At 39.1% G+C, this 23,796-nt stretch overlaps 1 protein-coding gene across 4 annotated transcripts in view; it reads left to right on the forward strand.

Annotated features, from left to right (window-relative positions):
- The first annotated feature begins 937 nt into the window (after positions 1-937).
- Positions 938-23,796, forward strand: part of ANKRD50 (ankyrin repeat domain containing 50) — a 39,450-nt gene continuing 16,591 nt past the window's right edge. Inside the window, exons 1-2 of one of the 4 annotated variants that reach the window (XM_061191995.1) lie at positions 938-1,206; positions 2,671-3,623. In XM_061191995.1, coding sequence (XP_061047978.1) covers positions 3,112-3,623 — 512 coding nt within the window. In that variant the 5' untranslated portion in view covers positions 938-1,206; positions 2,671-3,111. Of the gene's footprint in view, positions 1,207-1,510; positions 1,834-2,670; positions 3,624-23,796 lie in introns of those variants that run through there. The other 3 variants (XM_061191998.1, XM_061191996.1, XM_061191997.1) reach the window with 3 other exon arrangements.

The raw sequence follows: 23,796 nt of genomic DNA on the forward strand, positions 1-23,796 counted from the left end.
AATTTGGAATCAAATCCAGGTCCACGTGAATGCAAACAACTGGCTTGTCTAGTTCAAAAGTAACTGCCCTGTGGTCAGGTCCTCTAGGGCAGTTCATGTTATTCTGCATTCTGACCTCGACCACGGTCTTTTTCTCATATAGTGGCCTCTGTGGGTAATCAATCGGTCCAGAAGGGCAGGGGCCTGAGACCCAATCGTGACTGCTTGCAACCTCCATCTGGCCATGTCCTTCACATGAGGCAGGTGGGAACATCGCCCCACACCCCTACGATTTTTAGTTTTACAACCTTCTACCCGGTCTTCACTTGCTTCTCTTAGCCCCAGACTGAGAAAGTTAAAGCATCACCGGAATTTAATAGATTGAAAGGGGACCCGGATGACTGAGGAATACAACGGGCCCGGAGTGGCCTCTGGGGACAAGAGGGTTAAGGGAGTGGCAAGGGGCAACTCTCCCAGCTCAACTGCCCCTCCTAGCATCGGACACGGCCCCCAAAGCCAGCGGAGTCCCTCAGCCTGGAAGACAAAGGAAGGCTCAGGGCCGAGTGGTGAAGGGGGGGCAGCAACTCGCGTGAGCTCGGGGACGCGAGAACGCAGCCCCCGCCCCTTCTCCGCCCCCGTCCCCGAGAAAGGCGGAGCCCCGAGGCCGCCCCCAGAATGGTCTCCCCGCGGCGCAGGCAGCGGGTCCCAGGCGGCTGCACACGCCCAGGCACGGGCAGCGACTGGACGGCGCGGTGGGGGAGGGGCGAGGCAAGGGGGCGGAGCCGGCGGCCGAAGAAAGGCCTCGCAGCCGGGAGGGGCGGGGCTTGTGCCGAGGGGGCGGGGCTGCGGGGCGGGGCGGAGCCGGCCGGTCCGGGGCTGCCTGAGACAGTCACTGCCCTGACGACGGCGGCTGCGGCGGCGGCGGCGGCGGCGGCGGCGGCGGTTGGCCAGTGGGGGTTGGGAGGAGCACAGCCAAGGCTGCTGGGGCAGCTGGAACTGGCAGTTGCCGGGGGCCAAGAGGAGGATCTGGAACCCGGAGCGTGCTCCGGGCCGGGCGGAGGAGGCGGCTGCAGTTGGAGTCCGGAGAGCGCTGGCGGCGGCGGCGGCTTCTCAGCGAAGCAAGTGTCTGAAGCTGGGAGTCCTCGGCGGCGGCGGCGGCGGCGGCGGCCGGGACCGAGGTAACCGAGGGCGGCGGCGGCGGCGGTGGAAGCGAGGCCCCACGCTCAGGTCGGATTCTTGGGGGCATGTGCCGGGGGCTACGACCTGACCCACCCACCCAGCCACCCTGTCCTGCCTCCGGCCCCAGACCCGACTTCTCCCGTCGTTCCGCCGCGGGCCGGGCGGGGGCGGGAGCGGCGCTCGGGGTAGGGACGCGGAGCTGGACGCCGCCCGGAGGCGACCCCTCCTCAAGGATTGGCAAGGACGTCGGGCACCCCCTCCCCCTTCAAAAGACACACCCCGATCTCGGGGCGGGGCGGGGTGTCGAGGCGTTCCCAGCCTTCTGGAAGGAAGACCTCGGTGTGGAGGCTGCACCTCCGTCCGTGGCCTCTCCAAGGTGGCCCCCCTGTGGCTCCTTGGGGCTGTTGAAACCAAAGGTGGTTCCCGTCGCTGGGAATCCCGGAGTTCCTTTTGTCTATCAGCTGAAACTAGAGGCCGGAACTGTAGGCGAACACTCACCGGTCCTGAAGTCCTCTGCTCCTTATCCCTTTCCTGCCTGGAAGGCACTCTGCCCCGCAGCCTTTTCTGCGGCCACAGTAGTAGATTTCATTCCTAACCCCCCTCCGAAACGTTCCCCCCTTCGGCTCAGAGGAAGGAAGGAGTCCCATAGTACTTGTGTTCGGATTTATCATTCATGTAAGCTCACCCGCCTTTTTTTCTTTCCAACCCATTCCCATCTAGCCACAACCCTGATAATCATCCCCTAGGTTTTGCAAACTATCAACAAAGAAGTGTGGCTAGTCGCGTAAACAGAGCCCTTGACTGGCTGGGCTGTGCAAGTTAATGGAGCTTCCTGAACTGGCGCTGTTCTACCAAGCTGGTCGGAAAGACCTTTTTGGCTAGAGTTAAGGATGTTACTGCATGTGCCTAAAGTCTTTTTTTTCTCTCCTTTACACAGTGAGGTTTTAAAAATCCAGGGTAACTTGATTAAAATGTAGCTGTTTGGGAAGCCTAACTATAGAGGCAGAAAAATACAGAAAGGAAAATGTAATTATGATTTTGGGGTAGTTGTCCAACTTTTTGAAAGTGCCGAAGATGAAGTGTATGGATTTTTGAGATTACTGTAACTGGTAAATTGTATTCTTTGATAAGTAAGCTTTTAGCATGTGATATTTTGCACTGAGATATTTTTGTTTTATTTTAGTTACTGGTGGGAATTATTGATTACCTGGACATCTTAAACCGAGAAGCCTGTGAACAGGTTCATTAAGAATCTATCTTGAAAAATGCGTTTTATGAATGCTTTGAATTAAGAAGGTGTCAACAGTGGTTTGCCATTTTTGCCACATAAGAGACAGTAATCTGAAACAGTTCCTTCCCTGGCAGTTGCCCATATACTTAAAACTGGCAGGGTCTAGTACTTTGAGTGACTATCCTTCAACAAGGAGTAGAGCACTGACAATCTACTGTATAAATGTAATCTCTTTGGTAGCATTTACTATAATGGACACCTTTTCTGCATCTAATTTTCAGATACAGACTAACGCTTGCGATCTGGAAAAGCATTTTGTACAAATTGAAAGATTGGGCTTTCTCTTCAGTTTTCCAGATGTATTGTCTCATCTGCATACTTGAAACATCCACAATCACATGAACTCCAGATGTAACCATGGAGTTTTGCGACCCATCAAGATATAGGAAAAGTGTTGGCCAAGGTTCGGGACCAGGCAGTTTTCCATCAGTTCAACAATTAATATAAACTATTATATTCTCTGCTGATTATCAGGAATAAAGAGCCAAATAAAGTCATGCACATTCTGTTGGCAGACGGACTATGTGGCTGTTGAATTTTACTGTAACTGGTTACTCTTGTCATTCAAACTCAACTTAATATGCAAGTTACGTCCTAATGGATGTAAAGACCTGTGTTGATGTACCCAGATTCTAGCAAATGTTGACGCTAAGAAACCTATTATGACTAATCCTTGGGAAGAGAAAGTCTGCAAAATGGCTCAAACGAGTTTACTGCAGGGGAAGCAGTTTTACTGTAGGGAGTGGGTTTTCCACAAGCTTCAGCATTGCCTCCAGGAGAAAACTAACTGCTGCAACAGTGCTGTCAACACACCACCCCTTGTAATGAATTCTGGGAATAATGCTAGTGTTGTCTCTGGCAAAGGAGCTGCCTGGGGCGTGTTATTGGTAGGAGGGCCTGGCAGTGGCAAGACAGCCTTATGCACTGAGCTCTTGTGGCCAAGTTCACCTACAAGCTTGCAGAGAGGCTTACATCGCCAGGCTTTGGCCTTTCATTTCTGCAAAGCCCAGGACTCTGATACTTTGTGTGTTGGAGGGTTTATTAGAGGTCTGGTTGCCCAGATCTGCCGCAGTGGACTTCTCCAAGGATATGAGGACAAGCTAAGGGATCCAGCAGTTCAAAGCCTCCTACAGCCCGGGGAATGTGAGAGAAACCCAGCTGAAGCATTTAAAAGGTAACAATAAGAATGTCATGGTGTTCTGGTTTCTGTGCAAAAATTAAAGTTTTTTTAGTTTTTTTGTTTGTTTGTTTCTTAACTTTGCCAGTGCTTTTACTACCGCTGTATATTTGGGGATAACCTGGGGTTATGAATACACCTGTTTACTTTGTTGAAGGAAATAAAATTTAAGCTTTGTATTGTAAGGATATGGATTAAAAGTATATCTTTTACTTGTTTAATAACAGAACGTGAAGCACTGAAGAAACTTAATTTGAGAGGTGTGATATTCTTGCAGACTTTTTAATGTGTAAGTGCCATCCAGTAAAACTCAGGGCAAATCTGTTATCTTCTGCTGTTAGCCATCAAAATCAGCGTTAGAATTGTTATATCATTCTTAAATTAATGAGGAAATAGGTTAGGCAATACCTGTATCACAAGTATGAGATGCCAGGTTTGATAGACAGTGTTCAATATGGAATCACTGTGTATGGAATCAATAATGCAGTCTTTAATATTAAACTTAACTTTTAAGAGACTTAAGTCTCTGACCATAAACAGCTCTTTTCCTCTTGACTTACTGCTTTTTCTGGAGATACTATCACTAGTTGAAGAGCTGAGTTTTCATTTCTTATAAGTAATTTCATAAACTGCATTTATTGACACCTTAGAAAATGTTTCAAAGAGCTTGTAGTCTAAGTTGAACTTAGTCTAACTAAATTATGTAATTATGCAATTTGTTTTATTGGCATTAGCTATGTAAATTTCTAATACCTTTAAGTATGTAGAATCAAGTCTGATAACTATATTCTTGGCACATCCTGATTCTAAGCACATCCTCCTGTATAGTGTCAGAGACTTTCTTGAAAAAGATCCTTCTACTCAGATGGATTGTCTGTAATTTTCTTTCCTGCATGAGTTTTAGTTACTCATTGAAGGGGAATAAGAAGCCAACAGAGCTGTGTGTAAAAACCACACCAGTATTGATTTTCTGATTGACAGAAGGAGCTAATCACTTTGTATTCCCAGTCTGTACTTGGTTAGGGAAAGCCTAGTCTTTCCACTTGGACCATTTTGGTGCTCTTATTAATCTTCCACTGGATCTTTCAAAAACTTGGGTCACTTTCTTGTTCATTAAAGTAATGAATCATTAAATAAATTAGGTAACTTTGATATTGGAAAAGCTGTTTCTGATAATTCACAGAGCTACATTTCCTTCAAGACTGTGAAGCAGTAAAATGACCATAGTCGAATGCAGACATGAGAACACAATTAAAAATTAAAAAGAAATATTTTTACATAGTCTATGGCATTAGATGATCTAGGCCTCTGCTTTTGGACAAATAGTTAAGATTTCATTGTGGGTTTTATTAGTGACTGATTGACTTGTTAGATAAGTCCTTTAGAGAATTTTGATAGGAATGTATTTTTGATAGGAATTTTATTTAGGCAGGGTTAGATGTAATTCAACAAGTAGACAATGGAGCAAAAGATAATTATTTTCAAAGAGTTGCAATATTTTGAGGGAGACAGAGCTGGAGGTAATTATAACATGATGGGAGATGAAATATAAACAAAGAAAAGTTTTTTTTTTTTTCATTTTTGACAAAAACAACCTCCCAAACCAGTTTGTGTATTGTTACTTTCTTAACATCTAACACTTGATAATATTGATGGCTTTATATATTCATGTGTGAAACAATTTAATAGAAATAGAAAATTGATAAAGATAAATCTTAGTTCTTCACAGATCCACAAAGTTGGGGAAATTTCAGAGTGATTCAGTAATTAATGCTTTTTATCTGCTTTTCTTCAGTTTTACGTCCTAATTATTTATCCCTATTTTTTTTACCCTTAATGATACTAGATACAGTATGTAGTGCTGTAAGCTAACTTCTTACGTGAAGTCACATAGCTAAGTGGTAACTTGTTAATTACCAGTTTTTTGAAATCACGTTTTCTTCACGATAATTAAAAAAAGACTGAAAGGAACTTCACGTTAATCTTAAACTTCATGTTAAATATTGCTACTTCTTTTTCTTCTGACATGGTAGAGTATAGTCTGTTGATTCTGAGATTTAGTTGTCAAGAAATTTCTTCTGACATCCATTCATTCATTCTTACAGCAAATGTTTATTGAGAGCCTTTTGTGTTTTAAGCACAGTTCAGCTGGAGATATTTATTGAGAACTGTCTGTGTGTTAGGTATTCAGATGTGGATAGATCAGTGAACCGAACAGACAAAATACCGTCTTCATGGAGCTTTAAGTTCTTATGCTAATATTTATCTTATTTCTATAAAAAGAAATAATATTGATACTTCAGGTACCAATATATAGATACTTGCTGTAGATGCAGCACATGAACATTTTAACATGAATGGAATTAGATTATCTGTTGAAGAGAATGATGAATGAAGACACATTAATTTCTTATTTTTGTTCTTTTCCATTTTTCTTCACTGGTTAAAGTGAAAAGCTATTGTTACTACATTTAGAATATATATATTTTATCTGTTTCTGTTGGTGGAACTAAGTTGATGACAATTACATTTTTACTTGTTTTGAGAACCAAATGCTGATTTCTTTCATTCTGCCTCCCGCTTCAGGCTTTTATTGCAAAACTTTGCCTTTTGTGTTGTATTGTCTTTTCTAGAATTAGTGTTAGAGGTAGAGTTTCCTAGTAGTCCTCTAACTGTAAAACAAATTCCAGTTGTTTTTGACAGAAGGATCAAGGCATCTAAGTTATGGAATGAGGGAGGGGCTAGTGGTTTTAGATCCTGTGATTGGTTTAGAAGCACAACTGAAGATGGTTATTTTTTCAACCAGAAACTTCTTTCTGAACTTTACTATCATGGTCCCTGAACCCCCAAGGGTCTTTTTTGGAGAGTTAGATGGATGTGGAGTAGAAGTACAAAGCTTTGTTCCTAGTGGATATCATTCTCTTTTATTTCTGGTTAACAATCTGCAAGGCCAGGTGTGAGTCAATTCTGTGTGTGACGTCAATTTTTCGGAGTCGAGTAAAAAGATTTTGTTCTGTGTAATGTTGATAGGAATTAATTAAACATCTTCAGTGGTACCACAAATTAAGTGTAAATGGAATAAAATCGTGATGAAGAATTAAGGATGAACAACTCTAAACTTTGAGAGTTTAGTAGAAAAGTCGTGTGAGAAGTGGTGAAAGACAACAATGGCTTGTTAGAAAAGGATTGGGAGCTGGAAGACTGGACTGTGACCTTTGTTTTTATGTTGAATAAGAATCCTTGAATGGTGAAATTTTCTTTCTAATCTTTTTATCTCCCTCTTGAACATTTTATAGTTCTTCACTGGTATCTCTTTAGATTTTTAACTTCTTTTGTAATTATCTATGCATACATGTTCTGTAATCTCCTCTATTAGGCATGTGTTTCTTCGTGACATTATTCATGACTGATTAATATTTTATGTTTACCATAGCGCTTTGAAGAGCACTTTACATATAGTAAGTGCTAAATGATTATCATTTGAAGGAGTGAATAATACTACTTACCTGTCTAGAATGTGCTTGAACCTGATTGAAGGACAGCTGAAGTGCTTGCATAAGAAAGGAAATTGAAATGTTATATCATTTAGGTCAGTTTTAAATGCAGACCAGACTGGTATAGTGATTATTAATTTATTAACCTGCTGTCTGCTCTTTAGTACGTATGAATGTGGATTGGTCCAGATAGTTTTACGTGGCCAGATGTCTGTCTTCTGTCTTAACTGGCTCCAAGTATTTTTGGCAAACTCAACAAAGGGGCAAAGAACAGAATGGGACTGGAACGTGTGCTTCCTTCTTACCCTCAGTTGTGGGGTATGTTCAAGGCAAAATATTTCCTTTCCATTATCTGTCTTGAATATCTAAGACTATTTAAGATAACCATCATTATCTATTCTTAAATATTGTCGGATTAAAAGGTCTTGTAAAAGTGTCTTTACAGTTCACATTTTGAATAAAATAAATGAAAATATAATTTTCATAATCAAAATTCTACATTTCTTTTAGTGTAATAGTGTCAGTTTCCACTGAATTGTCTGTTGCTTCCAACTCTTATGTTATTTTGACTTTGATATGGACTTCCATGCATTCAAACCCTCGCACTTTCCCTTCCTAAAATCTTTTCCTTTTACCCTAGACGGCCTTTCTCTCTCTTTTATACTTCATGTCTAAGTGCTGCTTCCTTTGGTTCCTGGTACCTTTGTCATTTGCTGAACTAGTCCTCAACATTTAATCAGTTCTGTAGTGGCATAACATATTGCTCCATATTTATACTGTTTAACATCAGCCATGTTCTTAATTCTGCTTGGCCCTTTTTTTATTTACTTCTGATAACTCAGATTTTATTTTGGATCAGAAAGAGTGAAGTAAAGTAGTGCCCTATAGGTTGAATACATTTTTTATCCAATTCAGGAAATTTCACACACCTATCCAGATTTGGGGGTTTTCTTGAAAAAAAAAAAATGGAAATTTTGACAGTATTAGCTTTTCATTTTTTTTGAAGCAATAATCTGGTGGCACTGTGTTAGCTGCTGTCTTTATGTGGGGCCTACACATTCTAATTTGATTCCGTCTCCTCCACTCTCTATTATTCTATCCCAAGACTACTTCGTTTGTTTATATATGCCAGCCTGGCTCCTGTGGGCATTTTCAAACATGAACATGTTTTCCATTCCTCTGAGTAGAGAAACACTATAATTTTTATCTCCCCCCAAATTTGCTATTATATTATCTTGAATTTGTACATGCAAGTACTACTACTCCTTCCCTATCACCTCATTTTTTCTTAACGTGCTAAAATCTGACTTCTACGTCTACATGTTCACAGAAAGATGTTTAACCATAATAGCTTTTCTGAATCCACTACTCAGTCGATCTTTAGCCTTAGATGATATATGTTAGAACTTTCTTCATTATTTGTGCTTTCTCGCATTCAGAATCTCCTGTCTGACTGTATCCTTTGGTGGCCCTTCCTCTAGGTTCTCTCTGGCTGTTTGTCCAACAAAGCTTCCTTAGATCTTCTCTCTTTGTATATACACTCCTTCAGTAATTTTATTTACTTACATGGCTACCAATGCTCATGTCTAATATGATAGCAATCAGATCTACATCAACAGCCTTTGTCTTCATTCTGATCAACATGTATCTTTTCACTGGAGTGTCTCTCACTTACCTTCCTCTGTTCAATCCAGCGTCTCTTTTAGCATTTCTCTTCGTTGACTCATTCATTCCTTTTTTTTTTTTTATAAATTTATTTATTATTTTATTTATTTATTTTCGGCTACTTTGGTTCCTTGTTGCTGTGCGCGGCTTTCTCTAGTTGCAGTGAGCGGGGGCTACTCTTCGTTGCGGTGCGCGGGCTTCTCATTGCGGTGGCTTCTCTTGTTGTGGAGAACAGGCTCTAGGCGTGTGGGCTTCAGTAGTTGTGGCACGCGGGCTCAGTAGTTGTGCCTCGCAGGCTCTAGAGCACAGGCTCAGTGGTTGTGGCACATGGGCTGAGTTGCCCCGCGGCATGTGGGGTCTTCCTGGACCAGGCCTCGAACCCATGTCCCCTGCACTGGCAGGCAGATTCTTAACCACTGCGCCATCAGGGAAGCCCCATTCATTTCTTAAACAAATAACCAGCACCTGCTATGTGCCAGATGTGTGCTAATGTCCAGATAACAGGACTAAAGTGGTGAGCCAAACAGGACACTGAGCTCAGTGGGGGGAAATACGTTGAACAAATAATCACAAAAATAAATGTAAAAATGGAGCTTTGGTAAGTGCTAAGAAGGGGGGACACAGGCTGATAAGAAAGCATGTAATATGAGGCTTAGATCGTTGTCTTGGGTTCTGGGAAAACTGACTCTCTTATCTAAGTTGTTCCATAATTACTCTTATTTCCTAGACCCTTTCTACTTAAAAGTATGATCTTAAGAGCAACAATAGGTGCACCACCTGGGAGGTTACTATAAATGCAGAGTCTCGAATCTACTGAACTGACTCTGCCTTTTAACAAGATTCCTAAGTGAATTCTGTGCACATTGAAGTTTGAGAAGCACTGCCCAGGCTAGATTCTAGAGTTTTCTTTGACTATTTTCTATTATATTTCTCTATTCTACGGTATTTAATCTTTTTCTTGGAATGGTTCTTGAATTCTTTTCCCCTAATCTAGAATTTTTGTTCATCACCTCCTGGATGTTCTACTTAATCTTAGCCTCTCTATATGTGTTTCATTTTGGTAACAGTTGGCCGATTAACCGTAGTAAAACAGTGCTTTCTTTAGGCCATTCCTCTGAGCCTGTGATAACCTCTACAACAAATTTAAATTTCTCTGCTTGGCTTCAAAAGCTCTTCGTAATTTGGTTCTCTTCCATCTAAAGTATGTATCATGTTTCCAAACTTCACCAGAACACATTAAGCTCATTTATTCTTTCAAGAAATATTTTTAAGCATATGAGACAATGTTAAAGTCGACAAGAGATATGAATAAGAATAGTCTTATTTTTCTTAGTGTTTAGTAAGAACTTGATATACATAGTAAGGATATGGACCTTTTGTTTGTTATATATTTTGCAGATTTTTTTTTGTTTGTTTTTAGCAATTTTGCTTTTTAGAAGATATCTATGAAGTATAATGGCTTCTATACAATGAAATGGTTTGATTTTATAAAGTAAAATAAGTAAATACTTATTTTTCTCCCCTTCAAAAAATCTTTGAAGTGTATTCTGATTGGTTGCCTGTCTTTACTCTCTAGTTGTTCTAGTGATGTCTTTGACCATACTATACAATTGTTTTAAATTTCAAACCAGTTTCTTTCTTTCATGTTATCTTAATCTCAGAAATATCCCTAATGTCATTTTTTTTCTACAACACATGTAGTGTAGCTAAATATAGTCTTTGGTAATAAAGTAGAATTTGAAAATGTTCATGTAATTACTTAATAAAAATAGGTATTAATTAAGAGAACTAATTATATCTTAATTGTGGTTATCTTGAGAAATGATTTGGAACATTCCAAAAACTGGTGACCTTTTACAGTTGTGACTCATGATTTGAATATATAGAAACTGGTGTGGATTGAATTATTTGCTTTTGTTCTTCTTCTCTCCATGTATCCTTGGTCTTTGCCATGTGATATTGCAGTCCTTCTGCTAGAGGAGAAGTGTACTTCTCTGCCTTTTGATTTTGGCTCAGCCATGTGATTTGCTTTGGCCAGTGGGATGTTAGTAGACATTACCCAAACAGAGGCTTAACATGTGCGTGAGTGATTGGGCTTGTCCTTTTTGTGTCTCATTACCTTCAGAAGAACATGTTCTGGCGAGCTTGTTGGTCCAAAGAGGATGAGGGAGATGTGGAGTAAACCAGACCCAGCCTGAAGCTTGACTCCAAGCCTGGAGTACAACGAACTCATAGACACAGGAGAAAGTATAAATGATTGTTATTTCAAGCCACTGGGTTTTGGGGTGGTTGTGGTATATCACTGTTGTGGAAATAGCTAACAATACAAAACTTAAGGAAATAATATTTCAAATAGGAAATCATTAATTTTCATCAAAAATCTAGGAGTCCTCATTGATTCCTCAATTTCACTCACCCCCTACACTCAAATCCGTCAGGTACTTTTGTTCTGTTTCCAAGATAAAACAAATACCTCAACTTTTCTTCATCTCCATTGCTGCCACTCCCATTATCCCTTTCAGTGGTGTCCTAACTGGTCTTCTTGTTGCTATTGTTGTCCCTCTTATCTTCACAAAGCAGTTAAGGATAATCAGATCTTGTTAACTCTCTGCTTAAAACCTGCATATAGCTTCTCACTACCTTCAGAATAAAATCTAAGCTTTACATGGTCTAGCCCTTACCTAGCCTTTGACTTCAGCCTGTACTGTTTTCAGCCTTGTTCATTGGTTCTTCATCCACATTGTTCTTATTATTGTTCTGAAATAGGTCACATTCTGGCCAACAGATTTTTGTATGGCTACTTGCTCTGGTATCACTTAGTGTACCAGCTTTAATGTTACGTCCTCTGAGATCTTCCCTTGTCCACTGAATCTTTAGAAGTCTCCCCACCCAGTCATTTTCTTAAATCACAACATCTCACTTTGTTTTCTTTATTTATTAATTTTCAGTGTCTATCATGATTGGGAATTATTTTGTGCATTTGTTCACTTTGACTTTCTGTCTGCCTTCTGGAATGAGCAGAGTACTTGTCTGTCTTGTGTCTTTATATCTCCAGGGCTTAGAATATAGCAGAGACTCAGTATTTCCTGAATTAATGAGTAACTGTATTTTACTTTAAAATGTTATAATTTTGTCACATTGATAATTTGTATTGCTCTAACCATATTCAGCTTTGAAATATTCTGTTTTCCTGTGGAATAATACTATATATATAGATTATATAGTTATAGATGAAAAGTATTTAAAACCAGTATTTTTGATGATTTCATTAGTGTCAACAATTCATATTGAAATTAATTTTTAAGAATGGAAAATCTTTTTAATAGCATCAGATTTATGTTATGTGATGTGAGTCATATGAGGTCATAAATCCATAGTTTCATCTGTAGAAGTCTTATCATTCTTTCAGCCATTGTCATTTAAATTTCATATTCACTTAGAAAGGAGAAAAAACTTTTGTAGCTTAAATCTCAGCTAATATGTTTGTTAAATTGCTACTTTAGGGAGAGAAGCAACTTGCAAACAGAGGACTTCACAGGAATTGAAAGGGAAAAAATAATGGTACTAAAGGGGAAGAAATTGTAGAAAATAAATTTACAGAGGAAATGATAGATTGCTCCTACCCCCAAAGGTTCAGTTATACAGGAAAGTTAATAAAATAGAAAAATAAAGATGCATGTACTTCCTCATTTTGCCATATTTGCTCTAAATCTGGGTTTCCTGTTTCTGTTTTAAAGAAAAAATAATCCACATTTGAAGCCACCCAGGTATCCCGTTAAGTCTGATCTACTCACACCCCGTAGGTGACCCCTCCTGTGAATTTACTTTTTATGCCTATGCAGTTTGACCAGTTTATAGGGAGATAGATATATATGTATATACACATACTTGTTACATGCTCTAGTTCTGTACATTTTTGATTCCACATCAGCAATTCTCAAACTTTTTAATTCTAGGTCCCCTTTATACTCTTGAAAATTGTTGCGGACACCAAAGAATTTGTTTATGTGGGTTGTATTTATAAATATTTGTTTATTTAAAATTTAAACTGATATTTAAATATGTATTAATATATTTAATAATAATAAATCTTTATCTATTAACATAAATAACATTTTAATGAAAGAATAACTATACTGTCCAAGACCAAAAAAAAAAAAAAAAAAACACTTAAAGAGGGGCGTTGTTTTACATTGCTTTGCACATCTTTTTAATATTAGGCTTAATAAAAGACAGCTGGATTATCATGGTTCTGTTTCTGCATGCAGTCTCTAGAAAACTCCACTTTATCCTTGAGAGAGAACAAGAGTGAAAAAGGCAAATGACATCTTAGTTTTATTATGACCCCGAATAGGGGACTCCTAGGGATCCCCAGACTACACTTTGAAAACCATTGTTCTGTATAAATAGTACTGTGTTGCTAGCACTATTCTGCAACATTTTCTGTGTAACATTTTTTTTTTTATGTTTGGCCAAGTTTTTATATGTGGATCTACGTGATTCACTTTACCATACAGTATATAATTTCATTCTTTATACTATAATTCATTTGTTGTCATGTTGATACTCATTTAAGATGTATTCAACTTTTTCAACTTTACAAAACAGTTACGAACATTCTTGGGTATTCTGGTGTGCTTATACTAGGAATATAGTAGTGAAGGGTGATTCCAGGTTGAATACTTAGAAGTGAAATTTTGGATCATAAGGTGTGTATATCCATCTTCAACTCTGAGGAGATAGTACCAACTACCCTTTAAAATTACATCAGTTTATCCTCTTGTAGTACTGTGTAATTTGAGTTTCCATTACTCTACTAGGTCACCAATACTTGCCATAATGTCAGAGTTCTTCATGTTCTGGAAAGTGAATGTGAAATGGTACCTTATTTTAAATATCCTTGATCCTGTGGCTTGTCATTTTGCTTGTGAAATTTTTGTTTTGAAATGTACAAAAAAGAATATAGTCAAATATATCTTTTATTTTTTAAAAATTGTTTTAGTTCTCATAACTTTAATAATTTTATTTATTCATTTATTTTATAAATTTATTTATTTTATTTATTTTTGGCTGTGTTGGGTCTTCGTTGCTGTGCGTGGGCTTTCCCTAGTTGCGCCGAGTGGGGGCTGCTCTTCATTGTGGTGCGCGGGCTTCTCATTGCGGTGGCTTCTCTTGTTACGGAGCACAGGCTCTAGGCGCACTTGTGGCACGCGGGCTCTAGAGCGCAGGCTCAGTAGTTGTGGCGCACAGGCTTAGTTGCTCCACGGCATGTGGGATCTTCCTGGACCAGGGATCGAACCCGTGTCCCCTGCATTGGCAGGTGGATTCTTAACCACTGCGCCACCAGGGAAGTCCCTCAATCTTTTCTTTTTATGATTTCCTTTACACTTTGGCCTTTTTGGGTCTTAATACTTAAAAACTTGTTTTCTACTTGATTGTTCTAGCAGCATTTGTTGAATGGCTCATCTTTCACTATTGATTTGTAATACCACTGCGGTGAGATACACACACACACACATACATACACATGCATGTATTTCTGAGTTCTCTATTTTACTTTGGTTTATTCATTCATTCATTGATTTATCAAATATGTATTAGATACCAGGAATGCACCAGATGCCATTCTTAATACTGAGATATATTAGTAAAAAAGAAGTGGCAAATATTATCTGTGTTTATGGAGCTTACATTTTGAGGGTTGGGGTGGGTGGTTAGTAGAAAAATGAAAAGTTAAGAAGATAGTATATAATGCATAGCATATCACTACGCAATAAGTGCTACGTGGAAAATCAAAGCAGAGTAAGGATGGTAGGAGTGATGCGCTGAGTAGGTTGGGGGAGGAGTGTTGCTATTTATGTAGGGGAGGTTAGGGCATCCTGAAGGAAGTATCCAGACTGAGGATATATCAAGAGCAAAGTCTTGAGGTGGGAGTTGGCTTAATATTATCCAAGAGAAACAAGGGGGAGCCTGTGTGGCTGGAACAGAGTGAGCAAGTAGTTGAGTATATGAGACAAGTAGAGATGTAGTTAGGAGCCACGTAATGTATGGACTTGGAGGCCACTATAAGGACATTGATTTTTACTTTGAGGAGATTGGAAGCCATTAAGTCTTTTAAACAGAGTAGTGAAACATCATATGACATGATTTTAAAGGATCACACTAGCTACTGTGTTGAGAACTGGGGTGGTAAATGTGGAAGCAAGGAAACCAGTAAGTGGCCAGTGCAGCAATCAAGGTGAGAGACAGTGTACTTGGACTAAGGTGAAGCGGTGGAGGTGGTGAGAAGTGTTGTATTCTGATTATTTTTAAGATTGACCTGATAGCACATTGGATGGTGGAATATGAGAAAAATAGAGGAGTAAAGGATACTTGGCTTGAGATAGGATACTTGGTTAGATACTTAGAACCAAGTACTTAGATAGGATACTTAGAACCAAGGATACTTGGTTCTAAGATACTTGGCTTGAGAAATTGTAAGGATGAAGTTGTCTTTTACTGAAAAGAAGAAGACTAACAGGAGCAAGATGGAGTTGAGGTCAGAAGTTTAGTTTTGCGTATGTTCAACATTAGACGTCTGAAGTTAGGTCAGCAGTTAGATTTACAAGGCTAGATTCAAAAGAGAGGTGCTGTCTCTATGTATCAATTTGGTTTCAATGGAATATAGATGGTATTTAAGAGCATTAAGTAGCTTATGTAAGGAATGAATGTAAATAGAGAAGACAGAAGATCCAAGATCTGAACCTTAGTGTACTTCAAAATTCAAAGGTTGAGAATATATGAAGAAAAAGTAGCTAATATGAAAGGAGCAGAAAGCCAGGTGACAAAGTGAAGACAGTGTCATTAGAAGGAGGAAGTGATAAGCTAAGTCAGGTATTTGCTGAGTTGAGGATTGATTTTAGTAACATGGAGGTCTTGGGGTATAGGTGGAGTGGAAAATAAACCTTGATTATAATAAGATCATGAGTAAGTGAGAGGAGTAAATAGACAGTAAATATCGGCAGAATTTTTGAGGCATTTTGCTGTAAAGAAAGGGAGCAGCAAAGTTGAATAATAGCTGGAGAAGGATATGTGTTTGAGGGTGATAAAGAAGAGATGAGATTGATGATTCGAGAGAGAAAGGGCAAAGTGCTGGAAATAAATCATTGAGAAGGTAAGATAAGAAGGATCTGTTATTAGAGTGGATGGGATAGGAGCACAGATGGTTCATCCACAGTTAGAGGAGGGAAGGCAGTGTATGTAGATATAAGTGCAGGTGGGTTGGGAGAGTAGATGTTCCAGTGAGTTTGTGGAAGTTCTCTTCTAATTATATATGCCTAGAAGGGTGTGTGTGTGTGTGTGTGTGCATGCACACATTTATATATTAAATGTTACTTATACCTATTTAAATAATTTTTTATTATCTAGGAAACAAGGTCAATAGATGCAAGTGAATATGGGGAGCAAGGAAATCATGGAAGTTTGAGAAGAACGAAGTGTAAAATATCATCTAGGCAAGTGGGGCATGGATGGTTTAGTGTTTCTCCAAGTGTGGTGTAGGCCCCTGCAAGGTCAAAATTATTTTTACAATAATACTAACACATAACACAGTATTTGTTTTTTCACTCTTGTTCTCTTTTGAGGGTATAGTGGAGGCCACATGAGAGATTGAGTGCACAAATATTCTGGCTGAGATTTTGATTAGGGTTGCATTGAATCTTTAGATTAATTTGTGGGAATTGACCTGTTTGCAGTGTTGAATCTCCTAACCCATGAATATATCTCCTAATTCGCTGTTGAATCTCCTAATCTATGAATATATCTCCTAATTCAGTGTTGAATCTCTTAACCCATGAATATCATGCTAACAATAATATCTAGATTATTTAAGTCTGTATTTATTCTCTCTTTTTCCTCTAGATTACCAATCACGTATTTCTGCCCTTTTTCTGTCTGATAATTTTTGATTGTATGTCAGACAGTGTGTTAAATGACTAGAGTTCTAGATAATATCTTTCATCAGAGAAGGTTTTCGTTTTTCTCATTTGGGCAGAGAGAGTGAGGGGCTGATAAAATCAGGGATGGAGGTGGGCTGGGGCTCCTTTGTAGTCTTAGTAAGACTGCTAGTTTATTTCTATTATTTTGGTGTGGACCTTCTAAGCTTTTGATTGAGAGTTCCAAAAGGACTTGATAATTCAGTTCTTCCCCAAGAAATATTTATTTAGTCCTTTGACTTCCTGCCCTTTATACCTTCAAATTCTAACAAATGTCTTGAAGAGGATGGGTTTTGTGTTTAAAGCAAGTACCCTCCCATTAGCAGAATTTTGTCTTCAACATACAGACTATGGGAGATTTCCTGCTGGCTTTTAGACACACTCATCCTAGTTCCCCAGCTTTTTAGATACAACCCAGAATTTAGCAAATGTACCTTGGAGAAAATCAGCCTCTTGTTAGGGACACCTCAGATTTGCACTTTCTCTGAAAGAGACATAGCTGACCTCTGCAAGTTGTGCTGATTTTATTCCTCTGGTAGAGTCCCTCAGGGTGGCCCAAGCCTGATTCTCAGTCTATACTTAAAATCACTATATGCCTCAAATCAGCAAATGACCCCTGAGGAGAAAGCAGCAGGTGGTTTGGTTTTTTGTTTTTGTTTTGCTCATTTTGGATCAACTCCCATCCTCTGGAGTTCTAATTCATTTTGTTCTCTTGCTTCAACAGCTTTCTCATATCTTTAAAAATGTAAATTTTGTAACGGATAACATTTTTTTTCTAGCTATTGCAGCGGGAGTTTTGGGCTGCTGCCACCTACTGCATTTTATCTGGCAGTGGAAGTCCCTATGAGGAAGATTTCTCTGGTTCTCTCCAGTTTTATTTGATTTGTGGCTTTGCTTGTTAAATAATTCCTTTCTTAAAAAATGGATTTTATTCCCTCTTTTATTTATCTGAATATCACAACTACATTTTCTTCACATTCTTTGGCAGTTTTATAAGTTACTTTGATTTGGACATGAACACGTATTCTGATTGTTGAGTTTGCTGCTTTCTCTCTGAGCGCTATAAATTTTGTAATTTTTTTTTCACTCTCCTGTTTGGTTCACCACTTCTACCTCTGCTTTCCTTGCTCTGATTGCCGATTGCTTCCACCACTCCCCACCCTCAGTGCAGTCTAGGATGAGGACCAATAATTGAGATACGAAGCTCGCACTCCAAGCCGATACAAGTGATTTTGTAGATTTAGTCACTGACCCATGATCATTTTAGGTTCAGTTCCTGTCTCCATGGAGGCTGATTTTTTGCCCTCCCTGCTGCTGCTTAAAAGCCATAGCCCTAGGCGGTAGTCTGTGCTTTTTGTTTCCTTCTTTCATTAGTAATAAGGAGAGCCCCTGTTCCAGCCCCTAGTTTCAAACAGTGAATCTGAGTCCTATTCGTAGAGGCAGGACTACTACCTCGCCCCTTTTACTTCCACCATCTAATCCCCAGGCTGCCATTGCAGACTTGTTTGACAAGCTGAAGTTTTTGGTTCACTCACAGCATTATGCTTCTTTTCTGTTTCTGATACTTTGAAATGTTTATTTTATCTTTGACTCTGGTTATGTTTTTCTTATTTCATTTTGTTTTTATATTCCATCATTCCCTGCTATATTTTAGCAAAGGGGAAACAGTTCATAAAAGCATGAAGTTACACCAATATCTTGGTCAAAGTTTAGAGAGAAATTTTACCCTACATTTTGGCCAAGCTCCTGACCTGATTTTAATTATCAATTGTACTTATTAGATTTTTTTTATTGAGTATATAAATTTGATCCCTAACTGGTTTGAGGTATCTTATACCCTGTTCCACATTTTTACATGCTTTAATTTACTGGAGGGTAATTTCATTCCTAAGAAAATAGGGAAACAACCTAAGTGTCCATTGACTTAGATAAATTGATAAAGAAATTTTGATACGCATATATACACATAATTCAGCCATAGTAAAAGAAGGAAATTCTGCCATTTGTGGCAACATGGATAGCTCTTGAGGGCATTATGCTGAGTCAAATAAGTCAGACATAGAAAGACAAATGCTGTATGATTTCACTTGTGTTTGGAATCTAAAAAACCCAACTCATTGAAATGGAGATCAGCTTTGCAGTTCCCAGAGGCAGGGGTTAGGAGGTGGGGGCATTAGGTGAAGGTGGTTGAAAGGTACAAACTTCCAGTTATAAGAGGTGTAATGTACAGCATGGCAACTATAGTTAGCAATACTGTGTTGTATATTTGAAGGGTGCTAGGAGACTAGATCTTAAAAGTTCTCGTCACAAGGAAAAAAATTATTAACTGTGAGATGATGGGTATTAACTAAGCTTATTGTGGTAACATTTTACAATATGTACATATATGTGTTGTATACCTTAAACTTAATACAATGTAATATGTCAATTATATATCTTAATGAAACAGGAGAAAAAGAGAAAAGTAAAACCTGTGTTTGTTTTCCTAAGACAAGGTATATTAAGTAAGAATTATTAGTGATTTAGTTTTTCTACTTGCTTCTCATCTTTTTAAAAAACTTTTATTTTAAAGCATAGCCTTTCGAAAGAATTTAATCATTTCATTAATAAAATGACGGGCCAGTTTGTCAGCATTGTACTTCCAGATGGTTTTGGAAAGTGTTAGGTATTTAGGATTACCCTTCTAGGTAAACTTCAAATGTATAATATTTTGATGCTAAATTTCACCAGATAGTAGTGAGATTTTAGACTGCAGAATTCAAAGTGGGTAATCTGGTAATATTATGTATAATTTTTTTTGGTTGAAAAAACTTTCTCAATTGAATTCCCTTTGCAACTTTGTGAAAAATTAGATTCCTGTATTTATACTGGTCTGTTTCTAGACTTTCATGTGTCTGTCTTTTGCAAATACCATACTATTTTTTTTAATTTACAGACTTTATTTTTTTAGGTTCACTGCTCTTAAGGGGAACGTGTAGAGAGTTTCCATTTATTCCCATCCCTGCACACACACAGCCTCCTCCACTATCGACATCCTGCATCACAGTGGTGCATTTGTTATAACTGATGAACCTGCATTGACACATCATTATCACCCAAAGTCCATAGTTGACATTAGTGTTCTCTCTTGGTGTTGTACATCCTATGGGTTTTAAGAAATATATAATAACATGTATCCACTATTATTGTATCATACACAGTAGTTTTACTGCCCTAAAAATCCTCTATGCTCTGCCTATTCATCACTCCCTCCTCGTAACCTCGGGCAACCACTGATCTTTTTACCATTTCCATAGTTTTGCCTTAAGAATGTTTGACAATCAGAATCATACCGTATGTAGCCTTTTCATATTGGCTTTTTTCACTGGGTAATATACATTTGATTCCTCCATGTCTTTTCATGGCCTGATAGCTCATTTCTTTTTAGTGCTGAATGATTTTCCATTGTCTGGATGTACCATAGTTTATTAACATTCACCTACTGAAGGACATCTTGGTTGCTTCCAAAGTTTGGCAGTTTTGAATAAAACTGTTACATACACCATGTGTGCAGGTGTTTTCATGGACATACCTTTTCAGTTCATTTAGGTAAATACCAGGGACACAATTGCTGTTTTGTATGGGAAGAGTATGTGTAGTTTTCTGTGAAACTGCCAAACTGTCTTCCAAACTTGCTGTATACCATTTTGCATTCCCGCCAGCAACGAATGAGAGTTCCTGTTGCTCCACATCCTTGCCAGTATTTGGTATTGTCAGTGCTTGGATTTTGGCCATTCTAGCTTATATGTAGCAGCTTGTCTTAATTTGCAATTCCCTAATGACATGTGATGTTGAACTTCTTTTCATATGCTTACCTGCCATCTGTAGCTTCTTTGGTGAGGTGTCTGTTCAGGTCTTTTGCCTATTTTTATTCAGTTTGTTTTCCAGTGTCCAGGTGCATCTGCCCCAGGTAAGTAAGTGCTTGCGTTCTGTGTCTGCCTGCAGATGTCTGTGTCACCTTAGATTTTGGGCTAGTTGGTTGCCCTGTGACCTAAGCACTCTCATGGGTTCATGAAAAGTCTTGAACTTGCAGTTTGCCTGGCTTATTTTGTTGTAAGACTGCGAGGGAGACTCTTAACTAGTTCTCTACACCTGAGGGTGTGAGCCAGAGAATGAGATGAAACTCAATGTTCAACAGTGAAAACCTTAAGAAACTATTGTACATGTAGTATTTGTCTAATAGTATACTCCTTATAATACTTGTAGGAGCTTTTAAAAGTTAATTAGCCTCGGGCTTCCCTGGTGGCGCAGTGGTTGAGAATCTGCCTGCCAATGCAGGGGACACTGGTTCGAGCCCTGGTCTGGGAAGATCCCACATGCTGCAGAGCAACTAGGCCCGTGAGCCACAACTACTGAGCCTGCGCGTCTGGAGCCTGTGCTCCGCAACAAGAGAGGCCGCGACAGTGAGAGGCCCGTGCACCGCGATGAAGAGTGGCCCCCGCTCGCCGCAACTAGAGAAAGCCCTCGCACAGAAACGAAGACCCAGCACAGCCATAAATAAATAAATAAATAAAATTTTTTTTAAAAAGTACTGATCTAGAGCACCCCTCAAAAAAAAAAAAAGTTAATTAGCCTCTTGAGAAAGAGGTAGTAGGTAAATTCACTGTATTAAAAAAAAAAAAAAAAAAGAATAGATTTCATTTCAGAATTGCCCTAATGGTCTTTTAGCTGCCTTTCTGCCGGAAAATCAGAAGGCCAGCTACAGAAGCATGATGCTGCCGGTGCTTATTTTCAACATAGAATTGAAAATGGGGGGAAAGCTAGCTCAAGGACTTTAAATTCATAAAAGTATTAAGAATGTAATATATATTGCCTGAATTTTAATAATGTACCTAAGAAATGTAAGACATTTAATAACATGTATCTACAAAGGTAAAACCCTGTGGCACACTGCTGTTTTTAAAGATGGTGGTTATCTTTGTATGAATGTGATAGTCTAATACTATTACATTATCTCATTTTGAAGATAATATATACATACATATTCACAAACAGGAAAATCTGTTTTAGACTTCTAAAGCACTCTTGCTTTGTGTGTGTATGCTTTGATGGGATTGTCATTTATAAAATGATAAAATGTAATCTGGTAGAGATATGGATCTGTGTGTCACTTGGTGATGTAGGTATCCCCATATGGTGCTTTTGTTGGAATAAATGAAAGGGAACTGAATATGGGAATTCTGAGTCTAGAAAGTTTTTTATCTAGTGTTTCAGAGTAGCAATTTTCCTATTAATTACCATTCATTCATGAAGCAAATTTTACTGTTTGTGATGTGCAAATAATGGTTTTGAGTGCTGGGAATCTAGCAGTGCACAGGACGGGCGCCATCCCGGGGGAGGCAGCATGGAAGTGGAGGAGCTTCACCCCAGCCTTACAGTGAAAGCAGTACACGAGATAATGCAATAAATTACTTTGAGGATGGGATCAACACTACAAAGAAAACAGGATGAGTTGTTAGAGGAACAGTAATACACGATGAAGGCCATTTAAGACACGGTGACCAAGGAAAACCTCTTCGGGGTAAACTTTGTGTTGAAATCTGAAGGAAGAGAAGTTTGGCCTGGGGAAGCTTTCTAGGCAGAGGGAGTACCAAGTACATAGGCCCTGACTGGAGGAAAGCTTGGGGTTAGGACTGAAAGGGGGACAGTGGCTGGAATAAAAGGGAGGACTCAGGAATTAGTCCTAGGATTTTGACTTAAGAAACTAGGGGGGTGATGGGATACCACTAATTGACATGGGGAAGACGGGTGGGGAGGAACTTATTTGGGGGGTAAATTGAGAGAGAATGCTTCTTTAAACATGTTAAATTTGAGATGCCCGTACGACATCCACATGGAGATGGTAGTAGACAGTTTGGAGTTTAGAGGTGAGGTCAAGGCTAGAAAAAATTACTCAACATTTTTAAAGCCATAGTTTGGCTTCTGGTTTTAACATGACTGACTAAGGCCTGGGAAATAGTCTAATAGCAAGAAAGTGAAACTATGAGAGGCCTGTAAACCCCAGCCTCAAGTTAAATGTGGAAGTTAATATCAAACTGAGATGCAGACAAAACTGACACAACATTTATTCTCTGAAATAAATGTATACCCTGAACATCGTCAAGAGCATAAAGACCCTCATTTGGAACCATGGAGACAGGTTATAGACTTATGCTAGAAGTTTCCCTGGACCCAGTGAAGCAGAAAGGAAGAACAAAGAGGGCTGGGAAGAATGAGTCACCCAGATGAGCTATGTGCAAGAGTCAGACATTTGGGGGTAATGGCGAGGGGGTTGTGGTGAGAAAGGCCTCCTTGTGTACATCCCCACAGCTTCTCATCTTAATTGGTTGGGGAGAAGTAGAAGCGCAAAGAAGTTGTTCATGCCCATAACTCTGAGTCATAAGGAGATTCTTAGAAGCCTGGACACTGGACACACTAACCTGCAATTGCTGATACAGAAAGAAGTTATCTTACTGAAGAGCTGTCAAAAGATGTGTAAAAATATATCTCAAAAACAGTAGGGAGAAGGGGTCTAAAAACAGCACCAGACTAGGACTTCCAAAACTGTTGAATAAGAGTGGCGAGAGCAGACATCCTTGTGTTGTTCCTGATCTTAGTGGAAATGCTTTTAGTTTTTCACCATTGAGTATGATGCTTGCTGTGGGTTTGTCATATATGGCCTTTATTCTGTTGAGGTAGTTCCCTCTATTGCCCATTTTCTGGAGAGTTTTTATCATAAATGGGTGTTGAATTGTGTCAAAAGCTTTTTCTGCATCTATTGAGATGATCATATGGTTTTTCTCCTTCAATTTGTTAATATGGTGTATCACATTGATTGATTTGCGTATATTGAAGAATCCTTGCATCCCTGGGATAAATCCCACTTGATCATGGTGTATGATCCTTTTAATGTGCTGTTGGCTTCTGTTTGCTAGTGTTTTGTTGAGGATTTTTGCATCTATGTTCATCAGTGATATTGGTCTATAATTTTCTTTTTCTGTGATATCTTTTTCTGGTTTT

The sequence above is a fragment of the Eubalaena glacialis genome, chromosome 5 (genome assembly GCF_028564815.1).
Source record: "Eubalaena glacialis isolate mEubGla1 chromosome 5, mEubGla1.1.hap2.+ XY, whole genome shotgun sequence".
In the NCBI taxonomy this organism is placed as follows: domain Eukaryota; kingdom Metazoa; phylum Chordata; class Mammalia; order Artiodactyla; family Balaenidae; genus Eubalaena; species Eubalaena glacialis.